The sequence below is a fragment of the Mus musculus genome, chromosome 14 (genome assembly GCF_000001635.26).
Source record: "Mus musculus strain C57BL/6J chromosome 14, GRCm38.p6 C57BL/6J".
Lineage (NCBI taxonomy): Eukaryota > Metazoa > Chordata > Mammalia > Rodentia > Muridae > Mus > Mus musculus.
In genome coordinates, this window is record NC_000080.6 from 50,278,617 (window position 1) to 50,303,799 (window position 25,183).

Below are 25,183 nucleotides of genomic sequence, written 5' to 3' on the forward strand. Positions count from 1 at the left end.
TTGTTTGGAGCAATTTTAACTTTAATCAGCAGTCTAGTTCAGTAGTGTCAGGATAACAAACACAAATCAGAAGTGACAGCATGATCTAGTAGAAATCAAGAGTCCTCTGCCTATTTGGCATGAGTCAGCAGCAGGAACCAGGATTAGCCGGGATGCCAGGAGAAGTTCTCTGCCATGCTTCTCTCAATGAAGCAAAGATGAAGATGCAAGACCAATGAGGCATTGTTAAAGCTAGCTATACAAACATCCCTTCACTGTTCATTGACTCCTAGTTATACCTTCTCCAAACATCTCACGTCCTCCCGTGAGTCTTGCCTCAGCAAAACACCACATAAGTGTCTTAGTAAACACCCACATGAGTCTGCATCACCTGATAGATCGAGAAATTTCCACTTGAGTAATGGTTTGGAGGAAAGAAAGGGAAGGGAGAATTGTAATTTAAATACAATCTCAAAAATAAAAAAAAAATAGCTAGTTTATACATTCTCATTTTTCTCAATCTTCAAAAATAAGCATTTAAACTGATATGATCTAAATATGTTTCATAAACTCCCACAACTGTTTATTTACTTGATTAATCACAGTAGAGAGAGACATTTATCAACTTTATAGAAAGTTGCATGAAGGAAAACTGTGTAAAGTGATAAACCCTTCCTGTACAGGACATATAAAAGGGGAGTATAAATAGGCAGCGTCTTCCTTGACTTTCCCTGTAGATGAATATTTTCACAAAGAAGTTGAATCAAAAGCTGTCCTTTGTCCAGTAACCACTTAGTACCACCTGTGTCCAAGTAAGTAGGGCAGGTACTGATATGGATGAAAAATGTTGATTACAAGCCAGAATAATATCTCAGTGGTTAAGAACATCTACTATTCTTGAAGAGGCTCTGGGTTCAATTCTGAGAACACACTTGGAAGACCACAAGCACTATAACTACAATTCCATTTGATCCAATACCCTTTTCTGAATTCTACAGGCAACATGCAGAGGTGTAGTGAACAGACTTAAATGAAGGCAAAATACTTATATATGTGAAATCAATCTTAATTTTTTTAAAATACATAGTACTAACTGCAAAAACCAACTGATTGTCATCAGACATACCACAAAAGAACTGGCTATGTGGTGGGATGGTCCAATTTTGACTTATAAGTTAAAGAAAGATAAACTCCAATAACTTCCTGTTGGTTCTCAGTATGGTCATCATGTATCTGTCCACTGAGTAACTTTTAAAACTTCCCCATTATGAAAACTTCCTTTTGAAAGCTTTCACAATAGTTTAAGACATAGGTAATTGAAATGGCAATATACTATTTTGCAAGTGCTTTTTAAAAAGTAAATGCAATGCATGTCTGATAGAAATGTCATTATACTTTGGTTGGGAAAAATAAAAGAAAATGAGATAGGAAAACTAAGAAGATGATGTAGACAAAGTGTTCAAATCAGGAGGAAGGAACAAAGAGGTTCCGTAACGCAGCTGAATTAACTGGAGACAATACCTTTGCATGAATAACACTGAAGGTACATAATGTAGATAAGGGCACTTAAGTCAGACATTAGCAAGCCTCGCTTCTATACAGAAGCAAGAAGAGGCATCAATATGTTTGACTATGAGAGAATCAAATGTTTTAAAAATTACTTTGGAGAGAGTCATCTTGTAATGCAGTGAGATACTGAAAAAAAAAAGATGCTTTTTCTGAGGTCTAGATGATGAGAAAGGCAAAGTATCAAAAGAAGTTGTGCCTCAACTCTGGGAACAGTCAGAAGAGTAAAAATATCCAAAAAAACAAACAAACAAACAAAAAAAACAAAAAAAAACTTGCTTGATGTTTATATCAGGTGATATAAAGAACAAGGAAAGACCTCAGCAAAGCAGCAGAAAGCCCTCTGCCATTTGACCGGTGATGTTTTCTAACTTACTCGTCCACGAATCATCATGAATTGACCCATTTATAGAATTCTATGGTCACGAAGCATTATACAACAAACAGAATAATGGGTTAGTTGTACTTATGTTTAAAATACAAAGATGTTATTACTACATTTTGGGAAACTGAAACTCTTTGTTTCAGCCTAAAGTCTATCCTAGTTAGGGATCCTATTGCTGTGATAGGACAAAGATGACCAAAAGCAGGTTGGGGAGGGGATTGTTTATTTCACCTACAATTCCACGGCTTAATCCTTCAATCAATGAAATTAGGCTGAGATTTCAAACAGGGCAGGAACCTGAAAGCTAGAGCAAAATCCATATAATAGTGCTATTGGCTTCTTGGGCCTTATTGCTTTCAGAAATCCAGGACCACATGACACATTCCACAGTGTGCTGGGCCCTTCCTTATCAATTTAAGAAGTGCCACATAGCCAGACCTCGTGGAGCATTCCTCAATTGAGGTTTCCTCCTATCAGATGATTCTAGCATGTATCAGGTTGACTTAAAACAAGCCAGCACAAAGACCTTAGGAGATTTTCACTCATACATCTGATAAGTTTTGCTCTTTAAATTTATCACACTCATTGTATATACTTTAAGAGCTCTGTTATTCCTTTTTGAAGCATTAAAACATACAAACTATTTGCTAAATGTACATAACTGTGTCAAATTGCCTATATCCTTCCTGAAAAATGAGATAAACGCAAGAACAACATTTGTTTTATAACAATAAATGCCATGCAAAATTATCACATTGATTGCTAATTTAAAACCCAATTAACAAATAATATGCCGGATGATTAACTTTTTCATGGAAGTTTTTACTTCCTGATTCCGAAGGGTATAAATCACAGGATTCATCAGTGGAAATATTACTGTATGGAAGAAGGAAACGACTTTGTCAGCTGATAGGGCAGTGAATGGACGTGTATAAATAAAAATTGCAGGTCCAAACATAATAAATATAATGATAACATGAGTGGTACATGTAGATATAGCTTTGTTTTTTCCTTCAGAAGCTGACCTGTGAACATGGCATAAAATAACTGCATAGGAAGTCAGAAGACCAAGAAAACAAAGGAGGGTAAGCAGGCCACTATTGAAGATCATAAGGAGCTCAACTGCAAAGGTGTCTGTACAGGCTAGCTTGATGACCTGTGGGACATCACAGAAGAAATTATCTAGATGATTTGGACCACAGAAAGGCAAACGGAGGATGAGGACAACCTGAATAATGGAGTGAATAAATCCTCCAAGCCAGAGAGCCAACAACATCACATAGCAGGCTCTAGGGCTCATAACAGTAGAATAATGTAAAGGCCTGCAGATGGCAATGTAGCGGTCAAAGGCCATCACAACCAGAAGTAACCCTTCACCCCCTCCAAGGAAGTGCAAAAAAAATAGCTGAGTGATGCAGGCTTTGTAGGAGATTATCTTCTTCTCAGAGAAGAAGTCTACCAACATCCTGGGAGCCACAATGAAGGAGTAGGAGGCATCCAGGAAGGCCAAATTTCCCAAGAAGAAATAAAGAGGGGCAGTAAGTCCAGGGTCTGATCTGATGGTCAGGATGATCAGGATATTTCCAGGCAAGATGATGATGTAGAAAATTAAGCTCAGAACAAAGACCAAGCGCTGAATGTCATGTGACTGGGTCAGTCCTATGAGGATGAATTCTGTGACAACTGTCCTGTTTTCTGTCTCCATCACCAGTCCCTACACAATATTAACAAATAAAGCAATTCTTTATGTCTCTTCTGACTAGATCATAGCTATTCTTCTAGATGCATTGTTAGACACTGGTATATTCTCTCATCTCTTCATACCCCAAACCATGCCCTCTGTCCTCTAGCTCTTATATTTCATAACTGTTGTTCATATATTTCATCTTGTTGCAGCCACACCTTCCTGCCAGTGTTAATACAAACTTTCCACTTGTTTCTCACATGAAATAATAGATTTCATTGCTCTGGGTTTAATTTCCATTGCCCTGGAAGAGATTATGTTTCCCTGATAGAGAAAGCAACTTGCTGTATCAAAGATTCTCGTAAATATATTTTACAGGGGACTGGATGAGGATTGATATTAAATTTATCATGTGTATATTTATTCATCAAAATGAGTAACCTGTATATTTGTTGATATTTTTAGAATGAAATTATGCCATAAGAATGCTGGAAACCACTTATTTCCTGAGAACATTTCATTTTTCCCTACAGAAGATGTATTTTGTTTCTAGGTGTAAATAGAGAACTGTTGTTTGATTCAAGAATGGCAAATAAATACTATGCTGTCTATTTATCTTGCTATGAGTCTGTACTCTGTAGCAAAATTACTGTTATAAAAACAGTAATAGTAGTATTAATTTCAACAGTATTAATTTTCTTTTTTTTTTTTTTTTTTTTGGTTTTTTGAGACAGGGTTTCTCTGTATAGTCCTGGCTGTCCTGGAACTTACTTTGTGGACCATGCTGGCCTCAAACTCGGAAATCTGCCTGCCTCTGCCTCCTAGGTTCTGGGATTAAAGGCATGTGCCACCACGCCTGGCTAAAAACTTCATTAATTTTATGGCATGTATATTTTATCTGATTTTTAAAAAAGGCTTGTCATTTAATTGTATTTTTCATATAGCATCATTGTATTGTGGATTGAATATATGTGTATATGAATTCATATATTCTTATATGTGAATTTATATTTAGTGAATTTTTATATATGTATATATTTATATGTATACACACCCATGTACATAGATTTCCTTATATTATTAATCTGACAATTATAAAAGTACATTACATCACATACATAAACACACTAATTTTTACATACTTGTCTACTCATAAAATACATATTAAGATACATATACATTGAATCCTATGCAAAACAATAGCTCAAAATGTATATAATGGTTATAAACACATGCATGCAGTGATAGACATATACTTTGAAGACAGGGAAGGAGGCACTAAAGGGACCCAGAGAAACATAGTAGTAGATGTATATAAGGAATATGCTTTATATAAATGTGTAAAATGCACAGTGTATTCAAAATTCTAAGAAGTAATATGTGATGAAGATTGCCTTTCATTATTTTTAGAGTGAAATTCTTGGATTTGATAACTCTATAAATCTAAGATTACAAAATCAAAATGACATTGGTTTATCTTCAACCTGATCCCAAAGCCCGAGATTAGTGTTTATCAGAATTTCTTGTAAAAATAGAACTAGTATTTTATAAAACCAGGATCCTAAGAAATATTTTCTTTTTAATTCTCATCATACCATTTTTGTATTTATTGTTGGGTCTATTCTCTCATGTTTCATCTGCTATATATAATTTATGGCTAAAAAATAAAAATGATGCATATTTAGTAAAATATTCATTCCTAATGTGAATATTCTAAATATCAGGAGAAAGAACTATATTATTGAGAATCCACTATAATTCAGTATCCATAAACTGATTTATGTCTGCTTTATGTCTTTGAACCCAAGACAGTAAGGGTAACACCTGAATAATTATATCAGTTATATCTGTTTACATTTCTTTTTTATTTTTGTAAATTTGAAGAACAATAGGAACATTTACCTAGTGGCACACCATACTCTCACACAGCAAACATCACTTCTTGGAAGGAAATTGACAATACCGGATTGTTCCAACTTTTTAATTTCTTTTTTTAGCAGAGATCCCTTTTAAAATATGAGATTCACAGCTAATTTGTGATGCAATGGAGAATTGGCCTTGGGGATTTAAAGTCTAACAAAGCTTTAGAGAGTTTTAGTGAAAACTGTCAAAATGCCAACAGGTTATTATTAAAAAAATTAAACTAGACATAAGATAAAACTAATATATGAAACACTATGAATGTTAATGTATTAGAAATTCATATCACTTTTATTTAGAAAATTACCCTGTATTACAATGTGTTGTTTCCCTTATTTCCTTAAATCTTTACTAATGCCCAACTAGTTTTCTACTCCATGGAAGATGGAAAACTATATGAGCTTACAAAGGCATGTTTAGAAATGATCTGAGGTTAATTTATACTAACTCTGAGGGATGTAATGTCTATTTTTCCACATATGACTGATGAGAATATATTAGTATGACATATAAGAATATCCTAATATATAAGAGGCCAAGGAAAGATGGAAAATTTAAGATGAGATAGAAGCTATGACGACTAAAGAGATATGATCATTAAGTACAATGTCACTGTCCTATATTTTCTTTAAATGTTTATCGTTTGTCTAGAGTTAGAGTTAACTGAATTTACCAAATCTGGAACTCATTAATAGCTTTTTAGAACATCTAATTTATTATTTTCTAATATATCTAATATAAATCAATTTGTTTCATTCAGATAAAAGAATTTGTATAAAAATATAGATGTGCTCAAACAGGATTTTTAGAAAGATTGAAAAACATTTTCTCTAGCCAGGCATGATGGCACACGCCTTTAATCCCAGCACTTGGGAGGCAGAGGCAGGCAGATTTCTGAGTTCGAAGCCTGCCTGGTCTAAAAAGTGAGTTCTAGGACAGCCAGGGCTACACAGAGAAACCTTGTCTCGAAAAAAAATCTCTATTTAAAATTTTGATTAATTTTATGCAAACTCTACTGAAAAAAAATGATAGAGAAATTATGAAGATATTGAAAACACTGAAATCTTTTAAACATGAAATTTATTTTCAATTAACGTAGGGCACATGAAATCAAGATTAATGAAAGGAAATAATATACAAATTTTTAATTTTATTAAATAATGAATACCATTATTTTACTACATAGAAATACACTGTACTATTAAACAACATGAACACATTTTTCAAATATTTAACTATAAAAGAGTTTTTATAATTTAAGAAACATGAAAAAATGAAGGAAACACTCACTTATATGAAGTATTTAGTGTGAATATAGTTGACGATAAGTCTCTTCCGTCATTTTTTAACTCCACAAATATGTGTTTTCAGATGAAGTGGGTATGTATTTATATGGGAAATGTGAATCTAAAACTTCATCATCTTGAGTTTTATAGTAAAGCAGGAGCTAAGACACACCATGGCCCTCTTTTCACTCTGGTCAGATGCAGTCTTTTGTGTGATAGCATTTTTATTTGTCTAGTAGATAAAATTTTCTGCTTTTCTTTATCCTTCTAGGAAGAACCTGTCACTAATTTTGAATCGATTATTAGTTATCAACTTGAAAAGTCTTTAAAACACTAAATGCTTTCCTTTAATAAAGATAGTATATAGATTTTGGTTTTTTTATATTATGCTAAATATTTTTAAGAAGAAAATGAATGTTTTCTAAAAGAGATTTTAGAAGGTAGCCAAAGATAAAGTTAATTATGATAAGTTAACTTCATGTTATTGGTTTATCTAGCAGACCAAATTTTATAAGCATATTTAAATATTTATCCATTAAAACAAATCCCATTATCATTTGGCCATGCACTAGGAATGTCCTATCTAGTGTTAAGACAGTATGTATTGAAAATCAAAGTCTATATTCAACAGGCAACATAACAAAACAAATAAAATCACATGTTTTAAATGCCACCCTTAGTAAAAAGAAAACAGAGGCCTGTTTTTTCTAGGCCAGTTTTGCTGTAAATACTACCAAAAGTAAAGTCACACTTTATAAAACCTTAGTTTATTGTGGCCAATTGCTTCTAAACATGAGGTCTCCCCAGTAATATGATCGATATAACCAGTAACACTCTACTTGAGAAAGCTGATTTCCCCTTCCTGAATTTGTTTATTTATTGTCTCATTGGTTTTTCTCATTTTTAGTTTGTTTTTTTTACAATTTATTTGTTTGTTTGTTTGTTTGTTTATTCATGGAGTGTTTTTTATTTATTGTCTCATTGGTTTTTCTCATTTTTAGTTTGTTTTTTTTCACTTTATTTGTTTGTTTGTTTGTTTGTTTGTTTATTCATGGAGTGTTTTTCTTTTTATAGAGGGAGAAAAGAGAACATGAAGTTTGGTGGGTAGAGCAATGAGGAAGATCTAGGAAGAGTTGAGAAGGGTAAATAATATATAAAATTTATTGTACAGTTTTTCTTCTCAATTGAAAAATGAAAACCCCCATGTCACTCCTGCAGAGAAAGTACATAGGGTGACTGGAGATTTTCATCTCTCCTGCTCCTTCAAATCCCATACCTCAATCTCTTCCTCAGCTCTCTATCAGAATACCTGATGCAGTCTCCTTTTCCCCTCTGACCCCATCACCAATAGATCACAAAGATTTTCTCCTACAAATGTCCTTCCCTCACTTCCAGCATCCTATATCAACAGGCATTACCTGGGGAAATACCAGATGAGCAGGCTAGGATACAAATATCTAGTGGTCAGTATAAAAACATAGTCAATAACAGCCAGAGCAATATTGTCTCCACTAGAGCCCAGAAATACTATCAGAGAAGACACAGAAGATTCCAAAATAGCTGAAACATAAGCAAAAGCCCCTAAAATACCCCGATGAACATGACAAATGTCCTTTGTTTCCAAAAACTTGAAAATTTGGAAAATCTAAATGAAATGGGCAATTTTCTTGATATATATATCATCAAAGTTATATCAAGATTAATAATTTACATAGACCTATATAACTCCTAAGGAAATAGAAGCAGTTGTTAAAATCTCCTAAACAACAAAAAAAGCAAAAACAAACAAAAACATTGTCAGATGGTTTTAGTATAGAAGCTACCAGATTTACAAAGAAGAGATAATAGCAATATTACTCAAATTATTTCACAAAACAGAAACAGAAGGAACATTGTCAAGCTCATCCAATGAAGCTACAGTTACCCTGAAATACAAATCACACAATGATTTAGAAAAGAAAGAGAATTTCAGACCAATTTCCTTCATGAACATCAACAAGAAAATACTTAAAATACTTGCAAACCAAATCCAAGAACATATTTAAAACAGCATTTACAATGATCAGATAGGTTTTATTGTAAAGATACATGTGCAGATCAACATATGAAAACCTGAAATGTAATTTACTATATAAATAAACTGAAAGGAAACACCCACCCCCACACACATACATGATCATCTCATTAGATTCCTAATTGCCTTTGACAATACACCTTCATGATAAAAGTCTTGGAGAAATCAGGACTACAAGATACATACCAAACTAAATATAATAACAGCAATAGACAGCAACCCAATAGCCGACATCAAGTTAAATGGCGTCAACCTCAAAGCAATTCCACTACAATCAGGAACAAGATTGTACAGACTTTTCAAAACTTTTCCATATACTACTTGAAGTTCTAGATAGGGTGGTAAGACAACTAGAAAATGTCAATGGGATATAAGTTGGAAAAGAAAAAGTCAAAGCATCACTATTCTAAAAGGATACGATAGTATACATTAGACATCCCAAAAATTCCATCAAGGAACTCTAACAGCTAAGAAACACCTTCAGCAAAGTGGCTAGATACAAAATCAATTCCAAATCAAAAAAGTAGTAGCCTTCCTATATACAAGCAATAAGAAAACTGAGGAAAAAATTGGGAAATAACATCAATCATAGTAGTCACAAATAAGAGAAAGTGTCTTGGCTTAACTCTAACCAAGCAAGTGAAAAACCTGTATAACAAGAACTCCATGTCTTTGAAGAAAGAAATTGAAAAACATATCACAAGATGGAAAGATCTTCCATAATCGTAGATGGGTAGGATTAACAGTAAAAATGGCCACCTTACCCAAAGCAATCTGCAGATTCAGTGCAATATCCATCAAAATTCCAACACAATTCTTTACAGACCTTGAATGAATAATACTTAACTTCATATGAAAAAGGAAAAAACCAAGGATAGCCGAAACACTCTACTATGGTGTTATAATAATAAAAACTGCATGGTATTGGCCTTGGAATAAACAGATTACTCAGTGGAATTAAGTTGAACCCAGACATAAATTCACAGACTTATGGTTACCTGAATTTTGATGAAGAAGCCAAAATTATACAATGGGAGAAATAATCTTCAACAAATGGTGCTAATTTGCATGTAGAAGAATGCAAATAGATCCATACTTGTGCATAAACTCAAATCCATATGGTTCAAAGACATCAATATAAAACCAGATACAATGAACCTGATAGAAAAGAAAGTGTGGAATAGCCTCACAAGAGACAGCTATATCAGGGCCCTTTCAGCAAAATCTTGCTGGCATATTCAATGGTGTCAGCATTTGGAGGCTGATTATGGGATAGATCCCTGAGTGTGGCAGTCTCTAGATGGTCCATCCTTTTGTCTTAGCTCCAAAGTTTGTCTCTGTAACTCCTTCCATGGGTGTTTTGTTCCAAATTCTAAGAAGAGGCAAAGTGACCACACTTTGGTCTTCATTCTTCTTGAGTTTCATGTGTTTTGCAACTTGTATCTTGGGTATTCTAAATTTCTGGGCTAATATCCACTTATCAGTGAGTACAAATCATGTGAGTTCTTTTGTGATTGGGTTTCCTCACTCAGGATGATACCATCAGGTCCATCCATTTGCCTAGGAATTTCATAAATTCATTCTTTTTAATAGCTGAGTACTACTCCATTGTGTAAATGTACCACATTTTCTGTATCCATTCCTCTGTTGAGGGGTATCCGGATTCTTTCCAGCTTCTGGCTATTATAAATAAGGCTGCTATGAACATAGTGGAGCATGTGTCCTTCTTACAGTTGGAACATCTTCTGGATATATGTCCAGGAGAGGTATTGCGGGATCCTCCAGTAGTACTCTGTCCAATTTTCTGAGGAACTGCCAGACTGATTTCCAGAGTAGTTGTACAAGCTTGCAATCCCACCAGCAATGGAGGAGTATTCCTCTTTCTCCATATTCTCGCCAGCATCTGTTGTCACCTGAATTTTGATCTTAGCCATTCTGACTGGTGTGAGGTGGAATCTCAGGGTTGTTTTGATTTGTATTTCCCTGATGATTACGGATGCTGAACATTTTTTCAGGTGCTTCTCAGCCATTCAGTATTCCTCAGGTGAGAATTCTTTGTTTAGCTCTGTATCCCATTTTTTAATGCGGTTATTTGATTTTCTAGAGTCCACCTTCTTGAGTTCTTTATATATATTGGATATTAATCCCCTATCTGATTTAGGATGCCGGTGCCTGGCAAACACAGAGGTGGATGCTCACAGTCAGCTATTGGATGGAACACAGGGCCCCCAGTGAAGGAACTAGAGAAAGTACCCAAGGAGCTGAAGGGGTCTGCAACCCTATTGGGGGAACAACAATATGAAGTAACCAGGACCCCCAGAGCTCATGTCTCTAGCTGCATATGTAGCAGAAGATGCCTAGTCAGCCATCATTGGGAAGAGAGGCCCCTTGGTCTTGCAAACTTGATATGCCTCAGTACAGGGGAACACCAGGCCCAAGAAGTGGGAGTGGGTGGGTAAGTAAGTGGGGTGGGGAGGGTATGGGGGACTTTTGGGATAGCATTTGAAATGTAAAATAAGAAAATACCTAATTTTTAAAAATCCAGCACAAATGTACTCTTCCAGCTAGAAAAATGTAATAATTTCAAATAAACTTCAGGTTACCTTAGGGGAAAAAGAAAGAAAGAAAGTGTGGAATAGCCTTAAACACATTGGCACAGGAGACAACATCTAGAACAGAACAACAGAAATACAGACACTAAGATCAACAATTAATAAATAGGATCTCATTTAAATGAAACACTTCTGTTAAGAAAAAGGATCCTGTACATAGGACAAAACAAGAACCTACAAAATGGGAGAATATTTTCAACAACTCCATATCTGAAAGAGGGCTAATATCCAATGTATATAAAAATTTCAAGAACCTAGACACAAACAAACCAAATAATCCAAATAAAAATTAGGATACAGATCTAAACAGAATTCTCAACAAAGATTCTAATATAGCCAAGAAGCACCTAAAGAAATGTTAAGTAACTTTAGTCATCAGGGCAATGCAAATCAAAACAACTCTGAGATCCCATCTTAACAGCTGTCAGAATGGCTACGATCAAAACCACAAGTGACAGTGCATGCTGACAAAAACGTGAATCAAGGGAAACATTGCTCCATTGCTGGTGGGAGTATAAATTTTTACAGTCATGTTGGCAATCAATATGGTGATTTCCAGAAAACCTGGAAATTGATCTGCCTCAAAACTAGGTATACTACTCCTAGATACATACCCAAAGAATACTCTGCCCTATCACAAGGACACTTGCTTAACTATGCAAATAGCAGTTTTATTTGTGATATCTAGAAACTAGAATCAACCCAGATACTCCTTGTCCAAAAAAAAATGGATACAGAAAATGTGGTACATCTACAAATGGATTATTACCTAGATGTTTAAAAAAAAAAAAGGTAATATGAAATTTTCAGGCAAAGAGATGGAACTAAAAAAAAAAATCATCCTGACTGAGGTAAACCAGACCCAAAAAGAGAAACATGGTATGTACTAACTAATAAGTGGACATTTAGTCATAAATAATAATCATACTACAATCCCCAGACCCAGAGATGCTAACTAACAAGGAGGGTTCAAGGAAGTGACTCATAATCTCCCTGAGCAGAGAAAATATTTTGGGGTTGGGGGAGGACACTGGGGATGTGAGGAGATGGGAACAGGAGGGATCAATTTGGAGGATGAAGGGAGAAAGTATTACGAGACACAGCTGGAATATGGGAGCATCTCCAGGATGGGCTAGAGACCTAGTGCAAAAGAAACTTTTAGATATCTACAAGCGTGATCCCAGTAAAGGGGGATACAAAGCCTAAACTAGCCGTCTCCTGTAACTATGCAAGACTTCCAGTGGAGGGATTGGGACATCATCCCAACCACAAAACCTTTGACTTGTAATTGCCCTTACTACAAAATGAGCTTGAGGTAAAGGTAGCACAGAAATTAGGGAATAGCCATCCAGTTCCAGCTTGAGACCCATACCACTAAAGGGAGTTCACCCATGACACTCATAGGTGGCCAGGAACCAGAGGCTAGACAGCTTAGGAACCCAGAATTGAATCAAACAGGATCACATACGTACAAACATACATACATAATACATGATACATACATACATACATATATACACCCATGACACTCATAGGTGGCCAGGAACCAGAGGCTAGACAGCTTAGGAACCCAGAATTGAATCAAACAGGATCACATACATACAAACATACATACATAATACATGATACATACATACATACATACATACATACATACATACATACATACATACATGCATGCATACATACAGTGGATAAGTAAATGAATAAAACTTTAAAAGTAAATGAAATGATCCATAATGATATTCTGCAATACTCATAGACAAAAGCCTAATATAATCATCATTAGACTGGCTTACCCAGCAAGTGTTGACAATAGATGCAGAGACCCACAGTTAAACATTAGGCAGAGCTCTGAGATCCTGAGTGGATGAAATGAGAGGACAATGGGGTCAAATATGATTGATGTGCATAGCAGGGGTTTTGTAATGGGTAAAATTAAATCCACAATTTTGTATAATTTGTATGCAATAAAATCTTTTTAAACATGAAAAACATTTTATCTAACTAAGATATAATTTACATGCATACTTAGTACAACTTTAGATTTTCACTCCTTTGTATTAGTAGGTCTTAGAGATTTTTTTTAATTTATTTTAAACTCCAGATTTTATTGCCCTCCCAGTCCACCCTCCAACTGTTCCACATCCCATACCTCTCCCCGCCCCCCTGTCTAAAAGGATGTCCCCACCCTTCAGCCCTCAACCCCCTACTAGACCTCTAAACTCCCTGAGGCCTCCAGTCTCTTGAGGGTTAGGTGCATCTTCTCTGCAAACCCAGACCCGGCAGGCCTCTGCTGTATATGTGTTGGGGAACTCATATCAGTTGGTGTATGCTGCCTGGTTGGTGTTCCAGTATCTGAGAGATCTCGGGAGTCCAGGTTAATTGAGATTGCTGGTCCTCCTACAGGGTCATCTTCCTCCTCAGCTTCTTCCAGTTTTTTCCTATTCAACCATGGAGGTCAGCTTCTGGCCATTGGTTGGGTGCAAATATCTTCATCTTACTCTTTCAGCTGCTTGTTGGGTCTTTCAGAGGGCAGTCATGATAGATTCCTTTTTGTGAGCACTTCATAACCTCAATAATAGTGTCAAGTCTTGAGGCCTCCCAATGATCTGGATCCCACTTTGGATCTGTCACTGCACCATCTTTTCCTCAGGCTCCTCTCCGTTTCCATCCCTGCAGTTATTTCAGACATGAACAATTATGGGTCAGAGTCTTGACTGTGGGATGGCAACTCCATTCCTCAACTGATGCCCCCTCTTTCTGCTGAAGGTGGGATCTGTAAGTTCCTTCTCCCCAGTGTAGGTCATTTCATCTAATGTAGGTCATTCAATGTAGGTCGCTCTCTTTCAGTTATGAAAGTCTCTCACCTCCCAGGTCTCTGGTACATTGTGGAGGATCCTCTGAACCTCCTACCTCCCAGGGTTGGGGTTTCCATTCTTTCTACAGGATCTCAGGGATTTCAGTTCTTTTCCCCACCCAATACCAAATCATGGTTCCCTCTCCATCCCTCCCCAACACACACACACCATTCCCTTTTCCACCCAGGTCCCTTCCTGCCCCTTTGAGGTTGCTTTCTTCTCCATCACAAGTGGTACTGAGGCATCCTCACTTGGGCACTTCAGGTTGTTGACATTTTTTTTCTTGTGAGTTTTTTTATTAGCTATTTTCTTTATTTACATTTCTGTGTTTAATTAGATATTTTCTTTATTTACATTTCAAATGTTTTCCCCTTTCCTAGTTTCCCCTCCAAAAATCCCTTATCCCCTCTTCCCTCCTCCTGCTCCCCAACCCACCCAGTCCCATTCCTGGTACTGGCATCCCCCTATATTGGGGCATAGAGCCTTCACAGGACCAAGGGCCTCTCCTCCCATTGATGACCGACTAGGCCATCCTCTGCCACAAATATAGCTAGAGCCACAAGTTCCACCATGTGTTTTCTCTGACTGGTGGTATAGTTACAAGGAGTTCTGAGAGTACTGGTTCGTTCATATTGATGATCCTTCTAAGGGGCTTCAGTCCTCTTCAGCTCCCTGGGTATTTCTCTGGCTCCTTTATTGGGGACCTTGTGCTGCATTCAATGGATGTCTGTGAGCATCCACTTCTGTACTAGCCAGGCACTGGCAGAGCCTCGCAGGAGACAGCTATATCAGGCTCCTGTCATCAGGCTCTTGTTGGCATCTGCCTAGTGTCTGGGTTTGGTAGTTGTTTATGGGGTGGAACCCCAAGTGGGGCAGTCTCTGGATGGTCATTTCTTCAGGGTCTGTTTCTGTGGGCTGTATTATGGATATTCAGGACTTTTTTTTGGCTAATATCCACTTATTAGTGAGTACATACCATGCATGTCATTTTTGGGTCTGAGTTACCTCACTCAGGATGATATTTTCTAGTTCCATCCATTTGCTTGCAAAACTCAGGATATTCTCATTCATAATAGCTGAATAGTATTCCATTGTGTAAATGAACCGTATTTTCTATATCCATTCTTCTTTCGTGGAACATCTAGGTTGTTTCCAGCTTCTCGCTACCACAAACAAGACCTCTATGAACATAGTGGAAAATGTGCCCCTGTGGCATAGTGGGGCGTCTTTTGGGTATATTCCCAAGAGTGGTATAGCTGAGTCTTCAGTTAGATCTATTTTCAGTTTTCTGAGGAACCTTCAGTTGATTTCCAGAGTGTTTGTACCAGTTTGCAATCCCACCAACAATGGAACAGTGTTCCTCTTTCTCCACATCCTCACCAACATGTGTTGTGACCCGAGGTTTTGATCTTAGCCATTCTGATTGGTATAAAGTGGAATCTCAGGGTTGTTTTGATTTGCATTTCTCTGATCACTAAGGACTTTGAACATTTCTTTAGGTGTTTCTTAGCCATTTGAGATTCCTCTGTTGTAAATTCTCAGTTTATTCTATACCCATTTTTTGATTGTGTTGTTTGGTTTTTTGGTGATTAGCTTCTAGAGTTCTTTATATATTTTGGATATTAGCACTCTATCTGATGTGGGGTTAGTAAAGATTTTTTTTCCCAATCTGTAGGTTGCTTATTTGTCTTATTGGCTATGTATTTTGCCTTACAGAAGCTTTCCAGTTTCGTGAGGTCCCATTTATTAATCCTTGATCTTACTACATGAGCCACTGGACTTCTGTTTAGGAAATTTCGCCCTGTGCCAATGAGTTCAAGGCTCTTCTCCATTTTCACTTCTATTAGATTCAGTGTATCAGGTTTTATGTTGAGATCTTTGATCCACTTGAACTTGAGCTTTGTGCATGATGATAAAAATGAGTCTATTTTCATTATTCTACATATCGACAGCCAGTTAGACCAGCATCATTTGTTGAAGATGCTTTCTTTTTTTCTATTGTATATGTTTGGCTTCTTTGTCAAAGATCAAGCAACCATAGGTGTGTGAGTTCATTTCTGGGTCTTCAATTCTATTCCATTGATCAATATGTTTGTCTCTGTACCAATACCATGCAGTTTTTATCACTATTGCTCTGTAGTAAAGCTTGAGATCAGGGACAGTGATTCCCCCAGTCATCCTTTTATTGTTAAGCATTGTTTCCCTATTCTGTTTTTTGTTTTGTTTTGTTTCTTGTTTTTGTTTTTTGTTTTTGTTTTTGCCTTTCCAAATGAATTTGAGAATTGCTCTTTCCATGTTTTTGAAGAATTCTGTTGGGACCATGTTTACCCCTTTTCCCATATCCATTCCCCTTTCCCTTTCTATTCAACTTTGTGTCTTCTTTGTTTATTCGTTTATTTTCACATAATAATTACAGTTTTTACTTCCTATGAACCTGTGTCTTTCACCTGGAATGTGTCATCCCGTCAAAAAAAAAGGTTCTCCCTCACCCCACAGGTAATAAGAGCTATTACTTCATCTGTTATTACCTCCCTTCTCTATGCTTGGATTCATTTTGGCTTTAATATGCACTGAGCTTGTTCATACTGTCACAATTACAGGGAGTTCATGTATGACGCTGCCTGGATTTTCTCAATTAATTAACATTATTCTGTCAAGTTATTTTTTACAAATACTACTTAAGTGTATTCTTCAATTTAATACAGTACATTCCATAATGTTTTTTACATCATTAATGTTAATTAACTGCATTTAGAGAAAATCATATTTCTTAACAATTTAATTAAAATACCCAAGGTGCATAATTCTTTGTCCAAAATTTATTTTTCCATGGAAAACTCAGTACCTTGGGCATCACATTTAGCACTAGCACTCATTTGTTGATGCTTATTTCTACACTATCATTATCTCAGCTTTCTTTCAGAATTGTATTTTTTTTTTTTGGTTTTTTGAGACAGGGTTTCTCTGTGTAGCCCTGGCTGTCCTGAAACTCACTTTGTAGACCTGCCTCTGCCTCCCAAGTGCTGGGATTAAAGGTGTGCGCCACCACGCCCGGCTTCAGAATTGTATTCTTAAATTTGCCCCTTATTTATATATACTAGGAGTGTGTGTTCCTTCTCATATTTTTAACCATGAAAAATTTACTCTACTGTTCCATGGAGAAAATGAAGGTTAATCCCCAGAGAACAAGGAAATGATTTCCCAGGAAAGGAGTAATATGGAACATAGCGTGTCAAAGCCATATACCAGAAAAGGGAGAATTCAGAAAATGCTTCCACATTCCTGTAAGAGAATATACATAGCAGTAAGAGAGTATACCCAAGTATACAGTAAAACTAAAAAGGAACAACTAACTAAACAGAAAATTATAGATCCATAGATGGGTTTTATTTACTATAATATTCTCTGTCTATTGAGAAGAGGTTTTCTTGATGAGAGGTGAGAACTATGCTTGTGTGAGCCTGTAAGAATATTTATAAATTTTTGGGGATTATGATATTTATGTTCTACAAAACACTTCTACACATAAGTCTCAGGGAACACTGTGGAACAGAACATGTAAAAAATTTTAAGAGTAAGAAGATCAGGGACTTTGCTATGAGATATGTCTCCTAGTAACATCAGAATTTATACAGGTAAATTCTCATCAACATGACAGCCTAAATGTGAGATGAACAAGGATGATACCAATGAACATGCCAAACTGGAGGAATAAAATTCATGATCCTCAGTCCCACACAAAACAGTACAGGAAACTAAGTAAAGTTCAGATCCTTGAAGGCAAGAAGACAGTGATTTATTGTCCCATGCCAAATGATGAACCCCAGTCACATACATTCAAATAACATTATATGGACTCAAAGCTTTATATTTAGAAATATATATCTATATATAAATACATATATATACTCAATAACAATGGACAAAAGAGGCCATGAATTTGACAATGAGCTAGGATGGGTATATGAGAGCATTTGAAGAGGAGAAAAAAAAGGAGAAAGAATTATAATTAAGATATAATCTCAAAATAAAAATAGCTTTTATATTTTTCTCAATTTTTATCAAAATTGAACATTTAAAGGAATGCAATGGCATAAAACAACCTCAGTTGTTTGTGTGCTTGATTAAGGAAACTGGGGAAAGATACAAACTTGACAGAAAGTGACATCACAAAGAAGTATAAAAAGAGATAGATACTTTTTTACAGGATACATAAAAGGGGTAAAATCATCCAAGTGTCTGCCTTGGTTTTCCTTTGACATGTGTATTTTCATAAGGAAGTTGAACACAGACTAAACATATGAAAAGGGGAATGAAGATCTCTCCTCTTTTGTCCAGAAAGCACTGACATAATGCCTGTATCTAAGACAGTATAACAGGAACAGATATAGATATAACCTGTTGACTAGAAGCCCAAGTGATATCTCTGTGGTTAAGAGCATTTTCTGATCTTTCAAGGGAGCTGGGTTCAATTCTAACAATAGGTTCTCATTCATAACTGCAATTCCAGGTGATTTGACATCCTCCTCTGAATTCTGTGGACAACAGGCATAGGTATAGTGCACAAACATACATAAAGGCAAAATACTCATTCATAAAATAGTTGTTGAAAATTCTTTAAATCAATATAATGACGACTATAAACAATTACTGGCCATCAAACCACTAGGATATCATATAGAATTTGCTATATGGAAACTCAAGTCCATTTTTGGCCTATAAGTGCTGTTTCTCAATGTGGTCAATCATGTGCCTGTGTAATTGTTAAAGCAGCTTCATTATGAAACTTTCTTTTTCCTCTTTATTTTTCAAAATACTTGGAGAAATAGGCTTTGAAATAGCAATATCCTATTTTGCAAGTGCTTTAAAAATGACAGCAATGGAGTCCAATACAAATGTCATTATACTTTGGTCTAGAAAAGTAAAAGAATATAGTATATTATTTCTTATTTGGAGAGCCACAGTGGCCTTTGCATGGAGAACCCTGATGAACCAAAATGAATGGATCTCTTCATAGAATCTTACAGTCATGTTTCATTACACAACAGATAGAACTGTCAGTTACTTGTTCTGATGCTTGAATACAAAGATGGTATTACTACTGCTATGGAGATACTGAAACTACTGACTTTAGCATAAAGCCCTTAAGTGTATTAACCCACACATGATATAAAATTTAATCCATATAACTATCACACTTATCTATTGTACTTAGATAAATCTATTCATTCTTTCACATCCTTTAAGACAATTTTAATCTCTTGCTATGTATAAACGCATCAAGTTGCATATAATAGTATCTGAAAAACAAGATCTAATCAAGAACATAAATTATTATATAACTTAATAAATACCATGTCAAATCTTTCCTGCCTGATTGATTCTTTAAAAACCCAATTAACAAATTACTTGACGAATAAATAACTTTTTCATGGAAGTTTTTACTTCCTGGTTTCGAAGGGTATAAATAACAGGATTCAATAAGGGAAATATTACTGTATGGAAGAAAGAAACCACTTTGTCAGCTGATAGAGCAGTGAATGGACGTGTATAAATAAAAATTGCAGGTCCAAACATAAGAAATATAATGATAACATGAGTGGTACATGTAGATATAGCTTTGTTTTTTCCTTCAGAAGCTGACCTGTGAACATGGCATAAAATAACTGCATAGGAAGTCAGAAGACCAAGAAAGCACACAAGGGTAAGCAGGCCACTATTGAAGATCATAAGGATCTCGACTGCAAAGGTGTCTGTACAGGCTAGCTTGATGACCTGTGGGACATCACAGAAGAAATTATCTAGATGATTTGGACCACAGAAGGGCAAGCGGAGGATGAGGACAACCTGAATAATGGAGTGAATAAATCCTCCAAGCCAGGGAGCCAACAACATCACATAGCAGACTCTGGGATTCATGACAGTGGAGTAATACAAAGGCCTGCAGATGGCAATGTAGCGGTCAAAGGCCATTACAACCAGTAGTAAAAATTCCCCTCCTCCAAGGAAGTGCAAAAAAAATAGCTGAGTGATGCAGGCTTTGTAGGAGATTATCTTCTTCTCAGAGAAGATGTCTATCAACATCCTAGGAGCCACAATGAAGGAGTAGGAGGCATCCAGGAAGGCCAAATTTCCCAGGAATAAATAAAGAGGGGCAGTAAGTCCAGGGTCTGATATGATGGTGAGGATGATGAAGACATTTCCAGGCAAAATGATGATGTAGAAAATTAAGCTCAGAACAAAGACCAAGCGTTGAATGTCAAGTGACTCTGTCAGTCCTGTGAAGATGAATTCTGTGACAACTGTCCTGTTTTCTGTCTCCATCGCCAGTCCCTATACAACATCAACAAATAAAACAATTCTTTATGCCTCTTCTAACTAGAACATAGCTATTATTCTAGAAGCATAGTTAGACACTGGTGTATTATCTCATCTCTCTATATATAAAACCACCTCTTCTGACCTTTAGCTTCTACATTTCATAATGGACAAACATCTTACTCTTTAAGCCACACCTTTGTCTCAGCATTAGTCCAGAACTTCTATTTGACTATTATATGAAGTAAAAGATTCTGTTGTTTTGGGTTTATTTCTAATTGCCCTAAAAGAAATTGGTTTGGTTTGGTTATTGTATAAAGAAGACAACCTTACCTGTATGGATTTAAGTCTTCATGTATATATTTTTCAAGGAAATCAATAAAGATTTCTAGTTAAGAGGGATGATACATAAATTCTATGTCTTAACTATGAAGTAATTGTTTCATATGTGTATTTATTTATCAAAACTATTGAATTTATATTATCAGTTGATATTTGTTTTCTAGACATCAGTTATGGCTTAAAAACTTTTCTCTAAGTAACCACAAAAAAATCCCTCATTTTCTGAGGATATTTTTCCTTAGTGAAGATGTAGCTATTAATCAAATGTGGATACAGAAAGTTTTGGGCAGCTGAAGAAGAAACTGATGCTTTTCTGGATGAAAATCTCCTTCTGAGGAGTGTGCTCTATATGAGAATAAATCTGTCATTTTGATGTTATCATAGTTGCAGCAATTTCACTGCATGTATTTATATAGAAGATTTTGAAGATATCTTTCAGTTTTATAGTTTTAATAACATCATTCTCTTGTTGACAACTACAACTACACAAAGAAATCTTTAAGCTATTTGTTTTATCACAAAGAGGTTGTGAGTAAGGTAAAATTTGAGTAAACAAAGGCTCCTATATTACATAGAAATAATTCAATCTTATAGAGATTGTTTTACACCGTCTTCCTTCCAAAATGCATTTTTTTAAAAAATGGTAACATCATTGAAAGTGGAAAATATAGTTGAAGTAAAGAGGGCTTCATTATCTACAACTGGAAAGAAACAGATTGGAAGAGGAAAAAAGGAGTAAAAGGGCAAGTCTCTCAAATTAAAAATCAGTTCAAATATTTAAACTTTTACCTCTTTTAGATGTCCAAGATCTTCTCTGTTTCTATTTTATTCATTTATAATACAGCTGTCTCTTCTGTCCTTTTATTGATATATTTAATAATGATATGTTTCCATATATTCTTGGGTTAAAATTATAGAATTAGCACATTAGACCAGACACACATACATACACATGTATGTATACTAAAAATAAATATATAGATAGATACACATTATATTTGAAGCATAACAAAACTCAAAATGTGTATAATAGATGGTCATGTTCATATGTGCACATTGGCAGCACTAACTGAACACGGTATTACTATTAACATGTAAAATGAAAACATGTAATTTGAAGGAAGACATGGAAGGCACTAACAGGGAGTCAGAGAGACATAGTGATTAATGGATATGATTGATATCATTTTTATAAATGTGTAAGTGCATAAGGTATTATAAGCTCTGAGAAATAAATAAGTGTGACACAGATTTTCTTTTTTAATTTTAGACTCAAATTGTTGCATTTGTTAACTTCATAAATCTAAGATTATAAAATCAAAACTTTCATATGTTTAACTTCAGCCTAATGCAAAGCCGCAGATCAGTGTTCAACAGTATTACTTGTACAAGGAGAACCTCTTTTCCCAGCTGTGTAGGAAACCATGTCGGAGTTGCTCCTTTTCAAAACAAGGATCCAAAAAAATAGTTTCTTTTCAATTCTCAATATAACATTTCCATACTAATTATTAGTTAAATTCTCTTACTTGTTTTGTTGGTAGGTATAAAGTTATGCCTAAGGGCAAAGAGAAAAACTATATTTTAAACACTATGCAATCCTAATAAAACAATCAAATATCTGAAGAAGAAAGAACTATATTAGTGAGAATGCATTTAAATTTGACATTCATAAATCATTCTGTGCATTCAAGATAGTAAGTATACAACCTAAGGAATTATATTTTTGCATGTTTGTTTTATTCTTTATAAATGTGAAGAATAGTAAGAACACTTACCTCAATAACTGCACCAATATTCTTACAGAGCAAACATCCCCATTCCCCTCAAATGAAATAGGCAACACCTAATTGTTACAACTTAATATTAATTTTTTATATCAGAGGGGCTGTTTACAGTTTGATGTAATTTATGATGCAATGGAGAATGGGCTTTGGGAATTTGAAGTCTAAACTCCAAAGAATTCCTGTGGGGACTGTCCAAATGCCAACAGGTAATGGACAAAGAATGAAAGTAGGGGTTTAGTTCATATAAATGTCCAAATATATATAAGCCAAGATTTGCAATGTAAGCAGTGGGTTCAAAAACAAATATTCTGTCACTGACTGATTAGAGACCCTTGAGAAGGGATAATCTAAATGTCTCTTTCCACCTGAAGGTACCTATCATGATACCAGAAGGCTCTACAAGCTTCCAAAGGAGGAAGCCAACTGAAGTCATATTCAGCTGTGATGCCTATAAATCACAGCAACAACCAACATGGCACAATAACCTGAAGGTGCAGCACTGGCAGGCATACTTTGACAGTAAGCAATTAACCTCTAATTAGACTTAAGACCCACTAAACAGGAGGGAAATCTTGCCTGGTACTGAAAATCTAGCTGATTAATCAATGCTAGTGACATCATGGTTATTGGAGGAGAATCTACAACGACATAATAACTAAGCCAGCACATCCCTAACAAAAATTAAAATAATTAAGAACACCTTCCTGCTTAATGGGTTGAGGGTACTATATAAAGAAAAGAAACAATTTGAAAAATCCAAATTTCCTGACAAGTTGATTGACAGGCCCAGTAGGATCAGGCTCTGAAGTAAAGGGTTATTAATAAAAAATATTCAATGTTCTGATATTTGGAGCAGATAAAAATGGTATATCTTCATCCAGAGTCAGAATTGGAATTCAGATTCCACTGTATTGTCCAATCAGAAGTAGAAGTCATTGGATTGGTCTTTCAAAAGACAGAAACTTTCTGTTTTTCAAATGTTAGATTGGAAGTTGGATCCTTAGCCAAATGCAAGGGAGAGATTGCTCTTAAAAACCTTCAAACTTTCTAATGCTCATTGAGCTATGTAACCCACCCTACTAAAAAGTTCAGACCCACCCAATACCTGCCCACAAAGTCTGCATGCCTCCCAGGAAGTATGCAGTAACCAGAGACACAGGCAAGAATCTTCCCTAAATACACAGGCCATTTGGGACAACCACAGAGCTCAGATGGCTCCAGATACAACCCCCAACACTCACCCTCTGAGCTCCATCTTTCTTCTACTCTGCTTCCTACCCAGGCCAATAACCTTCCACACCCTACAGCCTGCTTGCCTCCCAGGAGGTCTGCAGTAACCAGGGACACTGAAAGCCTACTCTAACTAGAAATAAAAGAGGCCCACCCTAACCAGAGACAGCACTGCATTCCTCCAAGGAGGCTGGATCCAGTCAGAGACACCCATAACACCAGAGATAACCAAATGGCCAGAGGCAAGTGCAAGATTATAAACAACAGGACCCAACACAATTTGTCAAAATCAGAACCCATATAATCCACCACAGCAACCCTTGAATAACTCAACCCACCTGAAAAGTAAGATAAAAACCCCTCCCACAGTTCTTCATTCCATTTTAAAACTCCAAAAATGACAAGTATATACTAGTTAGAGGAAGTATAAATAAGTAAAAAAAAAACATTCTCTTTTGTAGCTTACTAAACATCAAAACTAGCATATTTTTTAACATTTAAGAGTATACTAAAGAAAATTACAGCTATCTTGAATATGTTTAAACACCTCAAATCAAACAATTTAAGCAATATAAAGTGAACAATATATCTAATTGGCAATATGGTAGAAGTTGTTTGATTCAGATCATCTAAATATCTACAAGGATGAGTGCTAAAAACTCAGTGCAAATCTGTAGAAAGAAATATGTATCAAAGTGTATCACATTTTATTACATATATATATATACACATACATGTACATATATACACATACATACATACACACACACACACACACACACACACACATATATATATATATATACTGTACATGTGCTTGTATATTCATTTCACATTGCATGTATTTAGGTCAGAGAATGACTTTGGGGAGTCAATTCTCAATTTTTTCCTTTTTTTTTTTTGCCAGTGAATCAATTTTGGGTGGGTAGAAAGGCTTGGCAGTAGGTACCCGTTACATACTGAGTCACCTCACCAGCCCACATATACACAAATTAATTTGTGGGGCTAGAGAGATGGCTAGGGGATTAAGAGCCCTTGTTGCTTTTGTAGAGGATCTAGATAGGGTTCCCAGCAACCACATGGTGACTTGCAATCACCATAATTTCAGTTCCAAGGTATTTGATATTTCCTTCTGATTTTCA

At 35.7% G+C, this 25,183-nt stretch overlaps 2 protein-coding genes across 2 annotated transcripts; both read right to left on the minus strand.

Moving 5' to 3' along the window:
- Nucleotides 1-2,611: 2,611 nt before the first annotated feature.
- On the minus strand, nt 2,612-3,655 carry Olfr732 (olfactory receptor 732). The gene has a single exon (NM_146665.2). The coding sequence runs from the start codon at nt 3,633-3,635 to the stop codon at nt 2,709-2,711; it is 927 nt and encodes a 308-aa protein (NP_666876.1). The 5' UTR covers nt 3,636-3,655; the 3' UTR covers nt 2,612-2,708.
- Nucleotides 3,656-19,720: 16,065 nt separating this feature from the next.
- On the minus strand, nt 19,721-20,714 carry Olfr733 (olfactory receptor 733). Its single transcript, NM_146663.2, has one exon. The coding sequence runs from the start codon at nt 20,689-20,691 to the stop codon at nt 19,765-19,767; it is 927 nt and encodes a 308-aa protein (NP_666874.2). The 5' UTR covers nt 20,692-20,714; the 3' UTR covers nt 19,721-19,764.
- Nucleotides 20,715-25,183: the final 4,469 nt, after the last annotated feature.